The sequence below is a fragment of the Plectropomus leopardus genome, chromosome 12 (assembly GCF_026936395.1).
Source record: "Plectropomus leopardus strain MGB_pleo_1.0 chromosome 12, ASM2693639v1, whole genome shotgun sequence".
In the NCBI taxonomy this organism is placed as follows: domain Eukaryota; kingdom Metazoa; phylum Chordata; class Actinopteri; order Perciformes; family Serranidae; genus Plectropomus; species Plectropomus leopardus.
In genome coordinates this window covers 18472290-18492485 of record NC_142187.1, presented here as the reverse complement: position 1 = coordinate 18492485, position 20196 = coordinate 18472290, and the positions used below count along the sequence as shown (strand labels likewise).

The following is a 20196-nucleotide window of genomic DNA, read 5'->3' as shown; positions in this document are numbered from 1 at the left end:
TGCCCAGGTTTCATAGGTTTAAATACAAAAGGTTCAACACTGAACCAAATTACAACCACTCTAACAAAGGTGGATTATCTTGTTCGTAATTCATTTGTTGTGAGTCAAAGTTAGAATCATCAAAGAGGCGCCGAAATCAATCTAATCTATTCTATATATTAAGACATTGTTATATTGTTATCACACACACACAGACACCCTACAGTCAAATCGACAGTTTGACAAATAGAAAGGTGTTAAAATGCTAAGTGGCAGGCAAGGGCTTAGGCAATATATTCAATTATATATTTCACACCCTTTTGTAATTAATATTATTCTATCTTATTATTTATTGATTGTTTATACTTTGATACATGTGCCAAGTGGTCTTATAGACTCAGTATGTAATTTGTATCTGTCCTGCACAGGTCAACTAATGTTGGGGTGGGATAAAGGGATATATGTAGATGATGAGAACCTGTTGTTTAAATGGATCATGTTATGTATTCATTAAGCTGTTGTTGTTGTTATAACAACAACAACAACAACAACAACAACAACAATAATAACAATATAATAATAATAGTAATAACAATAATAATAATAATAATAATAATAATAATAATAATTGCAATAATAACAATATAATAATAATAGTAATAACAATTATTATTATTATTATTATTATTATTATTATTATTATTATTATTATTACAAATGTTAACCTAATAATAATATAAGCCTACTGTTTTGTTTTTTTTATTATTATTAATTCATTCATTCTATTCGGGGCACACTTAAAGGTTAAGCAATTATTACTATCATTGATTTTCCATATTTTTATGAAAAATCTGCTCTCTAATATACATTTACCATTTTGTCATCTGTCATCATATGTAGCCTACATGTAACTCTGTCACAGTTTAGGTTGCTGTAGATACTATTTTTCTCATGGAAACAATAAAAAGCATGACGGTAAAAAAAAATGCATTAAAAACTTCCATCTTTCGTTTATACAATAAGAAAACAACAGTGCAACGCTGCCACCGGGTGGTAAAACGTGAGAATACAGAAACGTCCATGACACCCATCTGTCTCCCTACATTTTGTCGCGAAACAAAGAAACACTGTCTGACTCAAACATAGAAAACGTAATATGCGTAATATGTGTGCAAATACTAATAAAAATGTCTTGATCCATTATAAAACAAAGAAATAAAAAAATTCAGAAAGGCAGCTAGGCGATGGCTCTGTCAGCAGCTGCCATTCATGAGCAGCTGCTGTGAATGAGGTTTTCTCCTCCATCTCACATCATCACCACCATCATCATCGGCGCTGGGTCACGTGGTGCGTAGGGAGCGGGCGGTGGGTGTGTCTAATCGCGTGTGGTTTCATTCATAACTACAGTCTTCATTTGAAGCCAAAATTAAAGTATGCAGACGGGGCAGGCTGCCGGTGGACCGCCGCTTCTAACGGAGTCTACAGCCGGGTGAGTCCCATCTTTGTCCCGCTCACATCAGCACCACTCACCGGACCTGCAGCCGTGCTCGCGCCGTAATGTGCTACTATTTCATTACATAACATGTGGGATAGGTGACAACGGCCGGCTCTGGATAATCGCAGTGATTAAGGAGAGAGGTGTTTGAAGCGCGCGGGGAGCACGGCGGAGCCCCCGGTGTCCGGCACATGTGTGATTAATGGTGGTTTATTCCCCGCAGGCTGAGAGCAGACGACGCAGAGATGTGGGACAGCCCTGATCGGCGGGTTTTCGGAGGAGAGAAGATGATGCTGATGATGCTGATGCTGAGGCTGCTGCTGCTGAGCGCCGCCGGCTGCAGCGGGTCGCTGTAGTCCGTCTGCACTGAGCGGAGGGAAGCTGCTCCAACACCGCCTGATACACCGTAAGATACAGCGGCACATCTGGACACCTTCTTCATCATCATCATCATCATCATCATCATCATCGTCATCATCATCCAGTTGCACGTCGGGGTGACATGCAGTGACCTCCTCCTCCTCCTCTCCTCCATATAGGCTACTATTGATGGTGCTGATAAGGGTGTAAACACCACGAGCAGTATTACAGTCCACTAATGGAATCAGCTAGAAAGTATGAGGATGTCTTTCTGTCTCAGCCGCCGCGTCCATCTGTCTGTCTGCCTACTCTATGTGCTTAAAGCAAGAGATGTGTCACTGGACCCAAGCGCGAGCGCACTCACTCACGCTCACACACACACACACTCTCTCTCTCTCACACACACACACACAAGCGCGCGCGCGCGCTCTGGATTTATTTTTTCTCTACCAGTCGGGGTCAGTGTTTTCAATTTTATTCTGGTTACTTGCTCTTAGTATTAAAATTAAATAATAAGAAGAACGTTAAGAAATGTAGTTGGTTAACGTCATGAACCTAATTGATATTAACAAGTATTATTAACAACACGAATAACAACATCAATAATAATACTAATAATAATGCTTTCTAAAATTTCACGTGTACTCATAATAAGAATTAATTAATCAATAAAATTAAAATAAATTGGTAATATAAAAATAATAACAATGATAATTTCTATAACTCTAGGTGTGCCCAAAATTAGAATTAATTAATAAATAAAATTTAAATAATATGCTGATAATAATATAAGGTTAACAATGTAATAATAATAAAAATATTACTAAAAGTTTAATGAGGGTTTGAACACTGGCTTCGCAGTGTGACTTTTGTCATGAATGACACACTATGGATCAACATGGGTTATGTAACTATACATTATGCTATGGGACCAGATATGATTTCAACGCAGACAATGTTAGAAAAACACTCACAATAACTTCATTGTGGTGAATTTTATTATGGGGGTCATTGTGGAAAATCAGTAAAGATTGAACTCATACATGTTTTTTTTTTTTTTTTTTTTCACTAAAAGGGGTATATCTGTGGTTCAATATAAAGATTTGTTTCCTAACAAAATTTTAAGTGATTCCAGTGTGTTAAGTGACATTTTAAAAGTTTTAAGTACATTTGGATGATTTAAAATGAATATTAGAATTAATATTTTGACAGATATTAACGTTGTGAATCGCAGTTATGTTGGCCAGGGTAACTGTGACATGAAACTTTCATATCTTTCCATGCCTATTACTATTATATGTCAGAAATGCCTGAAAATTGCTATGGCTTAGTTTGTTTGGGCAGTATTAATTGCAGCTTAATTGCTGCAACAGTTAATGTAGTTAAATTATTTAATGGGTTTCTGCTTGGAGAAAGAAACAAAACTTTTAATGCTACCATTTCTCCAAGTGTGGATTTAGTGGTTTTATTAGGCTGTAATACAGAAGAAAAGGAAAATGTTAGACCGCCAGCAAGGACATTTTTAAGACCTTGGACAATATAATTTATAAGGCATTTAATTCTTCTCCAAGGTAAAGCTTTAAACCATTTTAACTGCTTGTTATTCAGTCAGCAAAGAATGGACAGATGTTTTTTTTACCACATTTGTCTCAAGGGAGACTTTGATCATGTCAAAATTTAATAAATAAAATAAAACTAAAAAATCTGACAGAATCTTGTAAAGGCTGCGGCTGTCTGAAATTGCAATTGATTTTCTTTTAATAGAATACAACACTTTAAGCCCTCCTGTTTATGACATATGATCAGTAAATATGTATTCAGATAGTTTATAATGGCTGTAATAACAAAATATGTCTTCATTGAGTCCATTTATATCTGTTGACAAATACTGTGCATTAATAAATACTTACATCTGCTTGAAGCTACATTATATAATGTCAAATAATTAATTACATATTTATATATTTAAAAATGCTATATAAGGGAGGGTGGGGTTAAATTTACATGTTACCGAAATCCAACATAATCAGTATGTGGGGTTCTCTATTATTTTTGTGCTCTCGCTGTTCATTCGTCCTCGTCACAGTTACCTTGAGCTGCTTGTATATTTGAGATATTACATAAAATATGACTCTCACATGGAGAGGGAATGTGCGGCAGTGTTACCAGTAGGGAATACAATCATGGACTGATGTTACTCAAGCTGTGCTCTATGTAAATTATTATGTATACTGTCAGCTCTTCTGCCTTTTTCCGTTTGTTACCACACGTGTCTGTCTGTCTCCGTCTCACAGTCTCATTTTACAGACTGAGAGGATATTGTGGGGGACTGTGTCGTAATGGTCCGTCTTCAGGTGACGTCAGTAAATCTTTAGACACACTAGGGTTTATTGCACAGCGTACATTCCAGACAGAGTTAGGTTTATGTTAATTCAGTATGTTAAAGGGGCATTACAGACATTTTAAATAAGGGGATCAGCCTGTGTAAACAGAGTTGTGTAATGTTTTTTGTTGCTCGAAATGGCATTAGGGTTATCTTTACTTGGGATATAAAAATGTAATGGAAAGCCGTCATTACAAAGTAGAATTTGAAAGACATGGATACTTAACAGGCATGTAGGGTCTAATGAAAGATATTGTCAATTAGACTAGGACTCAGGATGTTTCAGCCACTGCTGCACTATTTTAAAATGTGCCTATCTTAAATACGTCAACTTTATGGAGGTGTGATACTAGATACGTACATGGCCCCATTCAGGGCTATAGCAAGAAATTTAGAAATACTGTGTCCATAACAGGGGTCGTTTGCATGCAACCCACAAGATTTTCCTCATATACAGCAGCTATATGTACTCTTATTCAAGCCATTTGAGATAATATGATGGTTTAAAATCTATACATCATTTGGCAAAAAACATGATAGTTGCCAAGAAAAAAATAATCCGGAGAGCCTACGTCATTTTGTATTCATCACTCTACATAATAACATAACAAATGTTGACAGTGACTTATTTTCACTTCTGCCCCCCAAAAAGAGACAAAATTCTTTTAAGTTACATATTCTATTGTAGGTATCATATAAATTTTGCAGCAATACTAATCTTAATCTTAATTTTATTTTTTTATATTATGCTGTAGTAGAGTTCAGAGAATGAAAAGTCTGCTTCGTTTAAATGTTTGCTTTCTTTTGGGAATAGCATTGCTGGATAAACAACATGTGGATATATTATCTTGGGGACTATTAACAGAAGTGGATTAATGCATATTTGGTGCTTATTTACATCAGCAGGCAGGTGTGTGGTAATGAGTCAAAATTAAATTCAGTGCTCGCATTCACTGTGATATAGTGTAGAACATGGTGTAACAGTGTGGGTCACTGATGTGTTTTTAGTAGTTTTTAAACAACAGTGGCCTATCACATAAAGGAATGAGATATATCAGGATATACTTTTTGGTATGGATCGTTTGATTATTGGTTTTGGTCTTTTCACAGGATATGTGTACAATAAGAAAATAATTAAATATCAGCTTACCGTTTAAAGCTGCAGTTGGTACCTTTTATGAAAATATGTTTTTTTTTAAATCATATTTGCAGAAACTGTCATTCTAAATGAGACAGAAAATCTTACAAAGGCAAATTCCTTTGCCTACTCTACTACTCTCCTTGCCTTGTAGGGCTTCTAATGGCATTACTGCACATGAAGAAAAACAACCAATCAGAGCTGAGGAGTGAGCTGCAGTCAAACTGAGAAATTAGGCAGTGCTGATCAAATATAAATCATGATTCTGTTACTGCATTACCTATATCTCATCTAAAATGTTTTCAGAAACATATTTCAGTGCACCTTTTAGCCCTGTTTGTAAAATCAGACAGGTGGGGCCAGTGGGCCTTGCTTGCACTTCAGACAACTGTTTCAAACATGACGGATGGGTCACACACTTTCTCATTTTACAGCTAAACAGGACACTAACATATGTTTCTGAAAACATCTGAGGTGAAAAATAGGCAATAAAGTAACAGAAACTTCATATTCAATCAGCGCTGCCTGATTTGACAGCTGCAGTGATTGACAGCTGCGTTAGAGATTGGTTATTTTCAGAAAATATGACCAAAAGATATTTTCATAAAGTTTACAAACTGAAGCTTTAAATCTCATTGACTTAAATAACACAAACTGTATTACTGTCTAGAAATAAGAGCCAGCTCTTTCTGACGTCACTCTCTCTATCCTCTGCAGGGTTCACTCACGCTGACCTGGACAATGAGCAATGATTTGCCAGTTCTGACAAGTCTGACTGAGAACTCCACTGTGAGTACATCTACATCCACCCCTCCCACTCACCCCAGCCACAGAAGCGTAATGCATTCACTTGAGGAGAGAAAAAAAAGAAGTTTGCATTAACAAGACTATCATCTTAGAATTAGGAAAAATGTTTTCATGAAAACAAAATTCTGCTCTTGTTTTTCTGAATTCACATCATAGTAGTTTGGGAAATTGGGAGCAGAACTTCTCAGATGAAAGCACTACGCTCCCATATCCAACAGAATTAGCACAATTTATTTATTCATTTATTCTCAGGGACAATCCACATTGATCAACGTCACTGTAAATGGACCAGTGTTAGCCGAAAGGCTAATTTTTAACTGCTGTCCCTAGACCTTACGTTAAATTAAACATCAAATTAAAAACACACATACTCTCCACACCTTTGCAACAGCTGGTGTCTGTGGTCTTGTGACTGACAACTCTTGCTTTACAGATCAAACTGGACCTCAGCCAAAAGTAGTAGTCGATAGGTGTGAGTTAACACCTCCGTGTTCCAGTAACAGGTATCATATCCCAGGTGCAGCTGGTGTGGAGGACAGCCTGATCTGTATCCAAAAAGGATTTGACTCAAAAACAGGACTGAGTGTGCTGCTGGCTTTGTGTGCCATGCAGCCCCCGGAGGCCGGCGGGAAATCTGAGCCAGCGGCTGTGATTATAAAACAGTTAAAGCTGTCTGTGTGAATGTGAGAATTGACTGTTGTTTGCCTCGGCAGTGTGCGTTAGAAACATGGCCTAAAGACTGGCGAGGGGCTTCGCTGCTCCAGCTGATTGATTGTGTTGTTCTTCCTGTTTGGCTGAGCTTGTAAAAACAGCAGATTTCATTAAGCTACAGACGCTCTGACAAACTGTGTGTGTTTGTGTGCTGCACACACACATGCAACTGTGAGTGCATTAAGGTGTACATGTCGCTATAACGCTGAGCTGTTACCCTTACAGACACACATGCTTACACTGTAAAATCTGACAAGGTGGTCTTACTTAAAGAAATCTACGAAACTGACTGGCTTGAAAAGATTAAAAAGTTGAATTTTGTTAAATGTTTACTTTGTATCTATTTGTAAGGTTTACTTGATTTTTTTTTTCTGTATTTACTTCATTTTGTGATGTCATCTTAAACATGGCAACTGATTTTTTTTTTTTAAGGAATAGCAACTTAATCATACCAAGTTAGTCTGACTTAACTGAACAGTTGCGTTTACTCGGTAGTATAAGGAAATTGATTGCATAAGCACAACAAAGAATGACTAGTTCGCAGGATTATTTTCATTTCATCAAAATGCCATTCAGAGCATCTTAAGACAAGACCAGCAACTGTAGAAAAACAGAGCTATACAATCTAAATGAATCCATCTTTAAGGCTTACAAAAATGTTTAAAAACAAAACTACAAGCATTCAGACAAATTTTATATAAGTAAACTTAACAATTAGATATGAAATATACACAAATTAAAATTAATGGTTATATCTACGTATTTTAACAAGACAATAGGTTTCCTTGATTTAGTAAGATCAGCTTGTGAGTTTACAGTGTATTGCTTCAAACACTCGTCTGAGTGGACGCCACTATAGCATCTAATTAAGATGAAAATAGACACTGTGTGTGTTTGGGGCTGGGGACTTAGTTTAACAAATTCAGGCCTGAAGTAGGTCTGGGGCTTAATTAAAAATGGAAAATAGGGTTTTTTCATTTGCTCTAACACATAAATATGACACTTTCTGTTTTTTTAAGCAAAAAAAGGCAGCTTCCACTATTCAGCAGCACGATTTCTGCTCTGTGTGGTGACTTGCTTTGCTGTTGGATTGAGTTTACAGTTGAGGTTGACACAGATTGACTGATGCTCTGTCTTACAGAAGCGCCTTTACCATTTAAAGTGAGAGCAGAGTCACCCTACAATCAGCTTGTCTTTATCACACACACACCATTTTGACAGTCGCCAGAAAATGAGTAATTTAATTTATTTTTCAAAGGATCGCATTCTCTGTTTTCTGCTTCTCTAGTTATGAGATTTGCTGCTACACACTGAATATTTTGGGGGTTTTGGACTGATTGTCAAATAAAACAAGGAATTTGGAGAGAGCAAACTATAACTTGAAAAACAATTGTAATTTTTTTACTATTTTCTGGCATTTTCTGGATAAAATGATTGACTGAGACACCAATGGGGAAATTAATTGACGATGACATAATCATTAGCTGCTGCAAAAGTGTCCGTGCATCCAGCCAGCAGCGGGCTTGGGTTTTTGCTGTAGCTACTGCTCCTGTTTAAGGGATAGTTCACCCCAAAACAAATATACATATTTTTCCTCTTACCTGTAGTACTATTTATCGATCCAGATTGTTTTTGTTTGAGTTGCTGAGTGTTGGAGATATCAGTTGTGGAGATGTTTGTCTTCTCTCCAATATAATCAATCTCAGCGTGTGGTGTTGAAATCGCCAAATAATATATTTGAAAAATTTAACAACATAGTCTCTCTCCAGAAATCATGACCCAGTGATACAAAATAATCCACAGACCTATATGTGAGCAGTTTCATGCTGAAACTGTTTTCTTACTACCAAAATACACATACCAACTGTGTCACGGCAAAGATGTTAGTGTGCATCTTCTCCTGAGAGAGAGGCTCATGCTCGTTCATGTAAACATTTATGGCGTTCTTCATGGCTGAGCTGTAATGTTTGCTAATTCAGTGGTGCTAGGTGAGCTAGCAGTAGGCAAACACTTCCTTCCAACAATGATACAATTGCCAGGTGTAGCTTGGTAGAAAGAAAATAATTCCTGTGTGAACCTGCTCACAACAAGGTCTGTGGATTATCTTGAAAAACCAGGTCACGATTTCTGGTGCGCTTCAAGCAACACAATCAGAGTGCCATCTAGTTCCAGTATACTGGAGAGAAGGCAGACATCTCTACAGCTGATATCTCCAACAAACGCCAACTCACAGCAAAATAATTGATAAACAGCATTACAAAGAGAAGAGGAAAAATTATAACATTTTGGGATGAACGGTTCCTTTCAGGCCATCATCATCTCACGACTGGTCTGTGCTCAGTGAGGAGCTTCTTCACTCTGTGGTGTCCTTTAAATCTTTGCACAAAGAAAACCTTTAACGTTTTTATGTATTGCGTAATGCTAAATGTTGCAATAGATGAATATTTCATTTGTGCACAGTAAAAAGAGCCCAATTATTTTCACTCTCTTTTGAAACTGACATCGGAAGAAGAGCCAGGAAACTCTGGTGTGGGGATTGCTCATGTGCGTCTGCATCCTCCTCCGATTTCCATTTTTAGCCTGCGGAGGCCTCATTCCCCCATCATTGAGAGGAGCTGGGAAATTGAATTAAGGGTCTCGCTGACGTTTCGATTAGCATCCCCAAGCTCACTCAGCCAAGACTGAGAGTATTAATCAGAGAGTGGAAAGCAGTTTCTGTATGTGTGTATGTTTGGTGTGTGTAAGCAGGCAGCATGTATATGTGTGTGTGTGTGTGTGTGTGTGTGGATAAGAATCACTGTGAGGATGCGGGGACTAAAGAAAGTCTTCAGTGTTAATTCCACTCCTTATTAAATATTACGGCACTTAGCTGGCAGCATAATGCGACAAAGAGATTCCTCATTGTTGCGAAACTCAAAGGAAAAGAATCAATTACTATCCCAGCAGGACGAACGCACCCAGCAAGCTCACAACGACTAAACATGACAACAAAGATATGTAAGCTTCTGACTTATTGTGCTATTAAAGAAATGAGTTACGAGCTCCAGCAATGTCATCTGAATACAAGCAGTGGGTATTAAATTGATGTTGTGCAACCCTAACAGTGACAGAGTACAGAGAGTACCGAGGTTTGACCAAAATGGGTTTTGAAGGCTGATATTTTTTGTGTTATTTTCTGTGAATGTTTGATTTTTATTCCTGTCAGTTAGGAAATGTTCATATTTAACTTCTAAAGGGAAAGTTCCCCCAAAAATCAAAAATACATATTTTCGCTGCAGTGCTATTTCTCAAGTGTTGGAGAAATCGGCTGTAGAGACGTTTGCCTTCTCTCCAATATAATGGAGCTAGATGGCACTCGGCTTGCAGAGCTCAAAACGACAAAAAATACATTTGAAAAAGCTTAACTGCAATATCTCTTTCCAGAAATCTTGTCAAGATAATCCACAGAACATGCTGTGAGCAGTTTAATGTAGGAACTTTTTTATTTTCTACTGAACTACACCTGCCTGTGGTTTCACTGCGCAAAAGTAAGCGCGTATCTACTGCTAGTGCTACCACTGAGCCAGCTAATGTTGTAGCTCAGCTGAGGAGGAAGCCATTAATGTTTAAATCTCATGCTGTCACGAGGCATGAGCCTCTCGCCCATGAGAAAATGCACGCTTCCTTCTGCGCAGGGATACAAAGATTCACCGCACAGTGTGCAAATTAAAAGTACTAATACACAGAGTAAATGCAAAAAAATACTCATTACATGTGTAAACTCTGTATTAAAGATTTTTCTTACAGCTGCAATGATAATTTTTAAAAGTAACAACAGATTAAATGACTGTGATTTAAAAGTGATCGCTCACATTGACGCAATCTATCATTTGATCCTACTATTTTGGTTTATTTATGTGCAGTGTTTTATTTTTCTTTTTACTGTATCTGTATCAGAATTTTCCTATTAAATGATTCATTATTTTTGTAGTTAAGTCACTTTTTTTAAGTAGCACATTTAAAAACAGCAGGAGTTGAACCAAAGTGCTTTCCAGTTGAGGCAGATGGGTTAGGATCTGTCTCAACACAGGTTTAAACGATTAAAGAAATAAAAATGTATGTAAAATCTTGCCACAAGTAATAACTATAGCTTTCTAGTAAATACATTGGGGAGAAAAATGCAATATTTCCCTCTGAAATGTGGTGAGGTATGAGTAAACAACTGTGTAAAGTGGAAATACTTGGATCCTAACCTCTTTTCTTTCCTGCTCTCTCAATCAGGATGTGCCTGTGTCAGCAGGCCAGGTGGAGAACTATGTGCTGCTGTTGGTGCTGCTGAGTGTTTTCGCCGGGGGGATGCTGGTCCTGCTCTCCCTGCTGCTCCTCTTCTGTCATCGCTGCTGCATGGGTGGACGGCGCTACTCAAGGTGGGTATCCCCCTCCCCGAAGTGTCACACTGTGTGGGAGCGGCAAGCCTGGTTCATCTGCAAACACACAGGGATTATTGGAGCTGGTGTGATTGTGACAGCAGTGGAAAGAAATACGTCACCGCCGAGTGATCTTTTGTATATCTGTCACTCACCTTGTGTTATGTTGAATTTGTAAGCCTCACCTCCACAGTGACCAAAGAATCCTAAAACTGAGAGAATTATTGATAATTTGTAAAGGGGGGCTGTGTTTAACAACAGCAAAACTATGCAAAAAAAAAAAAAACGGTTTACAAACTGTCTCACAACTCGTGCAGCAGAATCCAAGTCTCATTTATCATGCATTTTTGGTGAAACATTACTGTGAAAAACACTTTTGTATAAAGAGATGCACGTATGGAGTAGTAGTGCACATTGGCAAGTGAATGCATTTTGACTAAATAATATCCTTCCTCCCAGCTCTTTCATTGGCCAGGAGTTCTGGAGTAACTCACCCTAACCTGTTGCTTCTTGACTAAACAAGTTGTGAGAGCGAGAGTTTGTAAAGCGATGTTTTGATGTAGTTTTGTTGTTGTTAAACGTGGACCCTATTTTCTTCAATACATCAAGAGCTTTCTCTGCTTTTGGATTCTTTGTTCACCGTGGAGCCATGTGAGAAAGAGTTTTCTTCAGGAATTCAGTGTAACACGGGATGAGTAACTACTATACAAATGATTATTTTGTGGGTGAAGTATTGTATTGAATATGAAATGGAAATCTGTGATTCAACAAGGCATTTATGGCTTTCTGTGAGGGAGAACAAAGACTAAAATCTTCCCCCCTTTCAGAGCCAGCGATGACCCTGAGAAGACAAACACCACTTACGCTGAGGATTCTCAGCCCACCCAAGGTCAGAGCCATGTATTTTATTAAGTTCATATAAAGCTTACACATCTTCTGATCCACTGTCGTCACTGACGCTTTTTCTCTCCCTTGGTTCGTCCTTGTTCTCTTTGTCCCTCAGAGATCACTATTCATATGGATGAATCAGATGCTCTCTCAGCTGTGAGTTGTCACGATGGAGAGACAGAACGATTTGTCTCCACTGGGTCTACTGGCCGCAGAGTCTCCTTTAATGAATCTGCACTTTATGAACAGGAAAAGACAACTCAGGACAAAGGACGCAGGTACAGTTCAACAGGTGATTTTTGTTCTACATTATTATTTAGATGAGCTGGAACTACATCAGGTGATTGTTCGCTTTCTCAGATACACTCTGACTGAGGGAGACTTCCACCACCTGAAAAAGGCCCGGCTCACCCACCTTCACCTGCCTCCAGCCCCGTGTGACCTGAAGATCCTGACCATCATGGAGTGTGACTCAACAGAGAGTAGCACCATCAACATCAATGAGGCCACAGCTCCCAAACTGCCCCTCACCATCTACCAGGTGACTTTACAACTGCTGTGATAACAAATATCACAAAACCGGGGTTATTTTCGATCGATAACCTGGGGTGATTTCTCTCTCCAGCCTGCTGAGAGAAGAATCCCCGACTGGGTAGGGCCGAGCCTCAGCGGAGGTCTGCCTGGAGACCCACACCACTCCACCATCCTGGACCAGGGTCCCAGACAGGCATTATCAGCTATGAAAGCACAACACACACGCTCCCAGACAGTGAGTTTCACCTTTTTAAACACTTTGTATTGCCCATTTTAGAATGGTTATTACATAATGCAGGTCAATACATTTTTAGCCTTAGCAGCATGACTTTTTAGAGGGGAATGTGAGTCAGTTGAAAACCTTGGACCAGACCAGCTCAAACAAAGTACAGATGAGAAGAGATGCAAAGGAGAAACAAAACTACTACTAAGAGACAAACTAAATAAGACCCCAAATTACCACGCAGAGAACCAAATGACTATAATAAGACAAAAAACACCACAAGGAGACACAAAATGACCACAAAGAGATGCCAAACCACCACAAAGTCTATGTGTCTTGTTCCTATGTAGTAGAGGTGGTGGTGCCCTTTTGCATATCTCTGCCGAGGTGCCCACTGTCTTGTACTTCTCTCATGACTCCGGCAACTTATCTACAATCAGTAGAATAAAGTATAAAGTATAAAACAAAAGTATAAACAAAAATTCCTAATGTGACTCAATATATTTTCATTTAACTTGAGAAATGGTCAGCTAGCCATAAATTGAGTATCATTGGTGAAGCCCCTTAGTTTTGTTTTATCCCTTCTTCATGGGCTAAGACGCTCAGTGTTTTCAGTCAGGGTTTTGTTATCAGGCAAAACCAATGTTTTCTTCTTGGGGTCTTGATGCCAGTGAAAGGTCAACATCTCAGCGTCAGACTCTCAGGAATGCCGGTGAGAAAGGTTTTAAAATCATAGCTGACATTTTAAGCATGTTTTTAGTTCCTGCTTGAAACATTTTTGTTTAGATGAAAAGAAAACATTTCTTCATAATCTGCAAACCACTTTCTTTGTGGTAAATTCTAACTAAGAAAACCTGCATTCATTGGCCAGAAATACATTTGCACAGACAGCTTCCTCGGTGCAGATTGATCCGCTTGTATCACACATAAACAGAGCTGTGAAAAGCAGCTGCCACAGGCTCAAACCCGCTGATGCGCTGTGACATCAGTCATCACTGCATCTGAGTGACAATATGACAAACTGCTGTCCCTGGAGGGCTTTGCCTCTGCCCGTCACGATTCATCTCAGCTCGTCTGCCTCAACCCCTCCTTAATGTCTCATCACCTCCTCTCCCTTCATCTCCTCTGTCAGATGGAGGCTATCGGGGACAGGGAGGCTGAGAGTGAGAGGGGGATGAGAGGAGAGTTGACTCAAGCTCCGGGCCAGACTTCAGTTTTACATTTCTTCTCTAAACTGCGGCGCCATGCCAGTCTGGAGGGGGCGGGGCCTTACTTCAAGAGATGGAAGTTTGACAGCAGTCACCGTGCTGCCAGCCTGGATGCCAAAGGTTGGGATAATTGTCATGAATGGATGATGTCTAATGGTGCAAAAGAAAAGCATTAGTAAAAAGAATAAAAACACAAATTAGACAGCTGTCTTTTTATGTCATTATCTACCAGGATCCCCAAAGAGAAGGCCCTTCCAGAGACAGAGAGCAGCAAGTGAAACCACTGATCACACTGAAGACGACTCATCTCTCCGAGATGAGGTCCTTGACTCTTTCCCGCACTCCCCCATCCAGACCAGTGACCTCCAGTCCCTCTCTGCAGAGTCTCTGTCTCACCCCGATACTGCACCCACATCTTTAGTCGCCCTCAGCAGGTACACCCCTTCATCCCATGACATGCACTGTGAAATTCCCAGAATTTCCAATTACAGGGGTATTTTGCCCAATTTCAACCACCTTTATACCAAAACAGTGTGGGTAGAATGTGTAGATAAACTGTGGTTAACTTTCCTCCATCTAACCATTGTCAAGATATACCTCCATTCCCCCCACAAAACTCCTCTAAGTGACAATTATTGCCTGCCAACTTTGCCGCCAACCGCACTACTACATACTCAAATAGTATACGGCAGATCAAGAGACAACTCTCTCTCTCAAACTCAGAATTAAATCAGATCAAACAGTAAAACTAGGCAGTGCTGACACATCGAAATCAAAATTATGTTACTGCACTGCCTATTTCTTGCCTAAAATGTTTCCAGAAATGTATTTTAATGCCCCGTTTCACCGTATTGGTAAGAGTTTGTGACGAGGAAGCGGGTGCCACTGTTTCCTGCACAGTATAAATGGCAGCTGAACGGAGATCAAACGGTAAAATTAAGCAGTGCTGATTAAATACAAATCAAGATTCTGTTACTGAGTTGTATATGTCTCAGTTTTAGTTTACCGCTTAACTGTAATATGAAGTCCGGCCGGTCGCCACTGTTTCACACGGACTATTCCACATTATACCAGGTTCATGGCATTCTGGCAGTTTTAGGTTTTCTACCTCTTGAACAAAAACTTGTTTTCTCTGGTCATGTAGCGACAGTGTCAAAAGTATTTGCGTCTTTTTCCTGCAGAGACGACCAAGTTTTATGTGAGGGTCTTCTTTATATGGGTGAAATACTTCTTTAACTGAGTGTTCTCCATCCACGCAGGCTAAAACTGGAGGCCATGGTGGAGGTAGGTGCCAACAGCAATTCCAGAAGAGAGGCTCTCTGTTCGCCAACAAGCGATTGTCATGCCCAGAGACAGAAGGACGCCACTCCCAATGGGACAGGGGTGGAAAAAGAGACAAAGTTTGGTGCAGTTATAAGAACATCAGCAACAGAAGTCGAGCTTGAGTCAGTAGAAGATGACGACTTGTTTGGGGCACAACAAGGAGCTGCCGCACAGCAAAGGTTTGAAGACATGTTAAGGACAACAACGACAGCCCGCACAACATCAGATGTCAGGAAAAAGAGCGAGGCAGAGACAGAGGCAGAAGATGGAGAGGAGGTGGTGTTGGGAGCCGAGGCCAGACGAAGGGCCGACTCAGGCTCATCTCTGACTTTCATGATTCGCCAGGAGAGCTCAGAGGCTCCTCCCTCGCTGTACAAAGACATTTGGAGCTTGCGAGCCTCTCTGGAGCAATACGCCTCCTCAGACCAGAGCAGCACAGATCGTGAGTCCATCCGCAGTGATGCCGACAGCGTCTCATCCTTTGGTGGTGCAGGAGCTCGCTCTGGCCTCGACAGCTGCTTGTCCCAAGACCTTGACGATGAGCCTGAAGGAGACGGGGAGGGAGAGATGTTAGAGGGAGGGATCAGAGGGGCGTCAGGTGGGGACAGTGAGGTGGGGAGCGGAGCTGGAGGAGAGGTTGAGGCAGGGAACCGTAAGCTCCTCCAGATGGACAGTGGCTATGCTTCCATTGAAGCACCATCCAGGGCCCCTGAGGAGATGAGACTTTTTGGGACTCCTGGAGCTCCTCGTGGGAAGACTGCATCTGAGAGGCGGTTGTTCTTCACCAGCTCTGGGAGAAAGGGCTCAGTGTGCGAGAGCATCGAGGCCAAGCTGTTTCAGGAGGAGCTGGAGGACGAAATGACCAACAGCACAGAGACGCAGGAGAAACTAAAGGAGAGATCTCAAACTCTTACCCTTCAAGAACCATATCAGCTTCTGAAATCCCTTCATCCTCAGAAACCTCCAGAATCACAGCCACAGCTGATGTCTCCACTGATGAAGCCAATCCCACAGCCCTCTAGTCCTCACAAACCCCGTCTCCGCCGCCGTGACTACAGTATCGACGAGAAAACAGACGCTCTCTTCAATGAGTTCCTCCGCCATGATCCACGCTTTGACCAGCAGGACTCTCCACTGCGCTCGAGGCACCGATCCAGAGTTCACCTTCGGAAACAGTGGCAGCGACACAAGCAATACAGCGACCCAGGGTCAGGCACTGGGGGCAGGTACTCCCCGTCTTTGGAGAGGCAGAGGTTCACTCCGCTGCGGCGAGGCGACAGCGCCGGTTACCCTCTGGACACCAGGTATCATAGCACACTCTCACGCATCGCAAGCGCCGCTGATGAAGAAGCCAGTGAGATTGCGGCTTGTGAGGAAGCAGCCAAAGAGAGCACAGAGAACAAAGATACGTCAAGTGAAGGAGCCGCCGCACAAAGTAGAGCTGACCCAACCTCCGAAAGCTCTGATGCAACAAGGGGTTCTGCCGAATCAACTAGTGAGGGTGACGGCAGCCAGGTCTCTACAAAAAAGGACACAGAAAGCACAACAAGCCAGTCTTTGACCACTGTGACCACACGGACGAGCCACATGGATCCAAGAGTTGACAACAGAAACAACAACAGCAGTCAAGCTATTCTATCAGAGGTTTCCCTGCAGGCGGAGAGCAGCCTGACGGACAAGCTGGCGGCGTCGGTGGAAGAGAGGCTCTACGGCGGCCTGCGCAGTGCAGAGAAGCTCAGCCAGGGAGGAACAGAGTGTGTGCTCACCGTGACCCACACAGCCTCACCTGGCTTCAGTCCCATATAACCCATGATCAACTTTATTTAAAGTCCATTATCGAATACTGAAAGACTTGGAAAAAAATAGCACTCATCATGTGTTAGAGACTTGGTCTGTCTCTGTGTCCCCTACATTTTGGACAAAGCTTAACATAACTGATGCATCAGAACAAAAAATATATAAGGACAGAGGTACCTTCTTTCTTGATGGCCAGTTTCCTCCAGCATTTCATTCAGACCTTAACCCTTTGAAACCTGGATGGACATCATTTTTCCTCTGTTGTGTTCAGATGCCTTTTCACAAGTATTTAAACTTTTGAACCCTAAGAAAAGTGGTCTAATTTCTTTTGAAAGCACAGGGAAAAAGGGAATTAGTATCTAGGCAAGAAATGCCCTACAAAGTGCAAGACTGAGTAGATTTTGAAAATCATTTTTTAAAAAGCTAAGGAAATGTTCAGAAAATTATATTATAATTATCATAATTACATATCTACAATAATATTTTAAGAATTATATTATTTTTAAGCTTCTTTTTCTTGGTAATTTCTTTAGTTTGTTTTTCCTACTTACATTTTGTCTTTTCTTTTTTATTTTGCATAATTTTTAGGTAATTTTTTTGTATGTTTTACTAATTCTTGGGTAATGTCTTCTTTGTCTTCTGCTACTTATTGCCTTCTTTACACGTTTTTGAAAGAAATCAAGCCAGTTTGCTCAGGTTTCAAAGGGTTAATTTCCACTGTGATGCCATGTGACATGTGATGCCCTCCATCTTTTTATTGGTAACATTATTCTTCAAAGTCAGTCATTACATAGCTTTAAAAAACTATAGACCCATCTTTAGAAAAACTGAATATTTTCAGACTTAACTGTGAATTTTCAGCATGCTACTGTATGTCCAAACAACGTGTATGTGAATACTATACAGTTTTAACTTTAAAACAAAAAGCACTTTGATGGGAAGAAAAGATAATGGTGGAGTTTCTGTCAACCATTCCTTTCATTTTAAAACCATATCCTTCTCAAGTGTCCTTCTTGTCTTGATCACCATGAGGGTAAATGTCTCCGTGAAAGCTTGTGGTTTCTGCATTTGGCGATAGGAAGTACACTGACCATGAAACAGCCCTCTCTCATCAACAACATATCAGCAGATCTGGAAAATACACACACACTATTGAAAAACACGGGATACCCAGCCAAAACAGCGGCCGAAAATATGTGCATCAAGAATTTTTTATACTCATATTTCATCTATTTTTATAGGATTTTTGTTAGTCATTTGTCCCTGTTGTTCATCCTAATTAAGGAGGCGGTATCCAGGAGCTTCCATGGGCTCGAGCAAAGTGTTGTATCACTGCTGGGACTCTGCTGAGGGGGAGACTGACAGATGATACTTATAGTGACTGACACAGGAGCCTCTCAGGCTCTCAGACAGATGGTTCAGTGACAGAGAGTTGATGCTGTGAAAGTGGAGGTTGAAACTGAATAGCTGTGGCATTGTCTGCTCCCACAATCCAGCAGTATGGGATATCCTGGCTCTGTATTACTAAATAAAAGAGAAGTCTGGTGATAGTCTATGTTTTTCTTATTGTCAAGAAATGTTTCACAAAAAGAAAACGTAACAATAAATTTATCCTTCTATTAAAAATTACCTGTGCGGCCAAAGCCTGACATAGCATTTTACTCTCAATTGTTGTCTATAAACCAGGGATGGGCATTTTAAGTAACTCACATATTCAAGTATTTGTCTTAAATCATTAGCCTATAGAGCCTAGGTTTCCAATAGCGTGGTCCTCAGAGTTACTGCAATGTGGCCGCCAAATTTATGGTTGGTAATTTAAGTTTTATTTTGTTTTTGTTTTTTGTAAGTTAAAATGTCTAAAAATAAACATGTACACAAACACAAAAAACAACATAACTGCCCATAAGGGTGAGATGACCAAGATAGTTAACCTTTTCCCCCTACTGAAACGTTTTGGCCATTTAACGTTATTGGTTGTTTTTTTTTACAATTGTGTGACATTCTTATGAGCAACAATGATTTACGTTGTAACTTCTCAAGCAAGAGACTATGACACTGTCCACCTCAGAACGAAACATGATGTATAAATATATGAATCTAAAAATAATCATTATTTAATAGCTTAGTAGTGATTGAAAAGGGTATGTTTGCTCATGGCACCGGGCCACCTACACATTACAGACCTTTTTCACAGCAGACATTTTGACTTGTCACAGTAGGAAAAGCACAGTTGAAGTTGCCAACACTGACAATGGCTCACTTCCTTCAAGTGTCCCAGTAAGCTATTTCAGTGAGCCAGCACGCACAAACTCCAGGACCTCCCATAAAAAGCTAACTGTTGTTAAAAACACCTGTGCTGGGAGTCCCTGTTCTGTCTTTCTCTCAGCCAAGGGGTCACTGGGTTCAATTAGCCCTCACAGCTGTAAGTTCAAAGTTAAAAAATGTTTCAGGCTCTCCTCTGGGTCAGTTTAACACCTGCCCGGTTAGCACGAGTTAACACAGCAGCAGCGGCTGACATACAACAAAGAGCCGTTAACAGTTCCAAAAAACTTACACAAACAAGGCTCGACCCTGTTGCTAGCTATGTGATGCTAACAGTTATCTCCGTCACTCACACCGAGACCTAGGAGGACTGTGTGTGTGTGTGTGTGTGTGTGTGTGTGTGTGTGTGTGTGTGTGTGTGTGTGTGTGTGTGTGTGTGTGTGTGTGTGTGTGGACACTCACCAACTGTTCCCAGGTGTGGAGCTCCCACTCCTGCAGCAGTTCTATCACAATAAAGTGAGAGAGAGCAACAGCAGGGCACGGCTCCACTGTGAAAAGAGATGTTACTCATTTGAAATATATATATATATATATATATATATATATATATATATATATATATATATATATATATATATATATATATATATATATATATATATATATATATAAAAGTGAGGGG

General features: G+C 40.3%; 1 protein-coding gene across 1 annotated transcript; it reads left to right on the top strand.

The window, feature by feature from the left end:
- Window positions 1–1339: 1339 nt before the first annotated feature.
- Window positions 1340–18805, top strand: cbarpa (CACN subunit beta associated regulatory protein a). The gene is made up of 11 exons (XM_042498037.2): window positions 1340–1468; window positions 1698–1880; window positions 6073–6144; window positions 11134–11279; window positions 12107–12168; window positions 12283–12445; window positions 12528–12708; window positions 12793–12936; window positions 14057–14252; window positions 14365–14566; window positions 15392–18805. The coding sequence occupies exons 3-11, from the start codon at window positions 6097–6099 to the stop codon at window positions 17259–17261; spliced, it is 3012 nt and encodes a 1003-aa protein (XP_042353971.2). The 5' UTR covers window positions 1340–1468; window positions 1698–1880; window positions 6073–6096; the 3' UTR covers window positions 17262–18805.
- The last annotated feature ends 1391 nt before the right edge of the window (window positions 18806–20196 follow it).

Bases quoted from the DNA above. Each gene is read 5' to 3' on its own strand.
- cbarpa (XM_042498037.2), top strand. From the start codon at position 6,097: ATGAGCAATGATTTGCCAGTTCTGACAAGTCTGACTGAGAACTCCACT. The intron at 12,937-14,056 runs GTGAGTTTCACC...CTCCTCTGTCAG, and splicing joins AACACACACGCTCCCAGACA to ATGGAGGCTATCGGGGACAG. The intron at 14,253-14,364 runs GTTGGGATAATT...ATTATCTACCAG, and splicing joins TGCCAGCCTGGATGCCAAAG to GATCCCCAAAGAGAAGGCCC.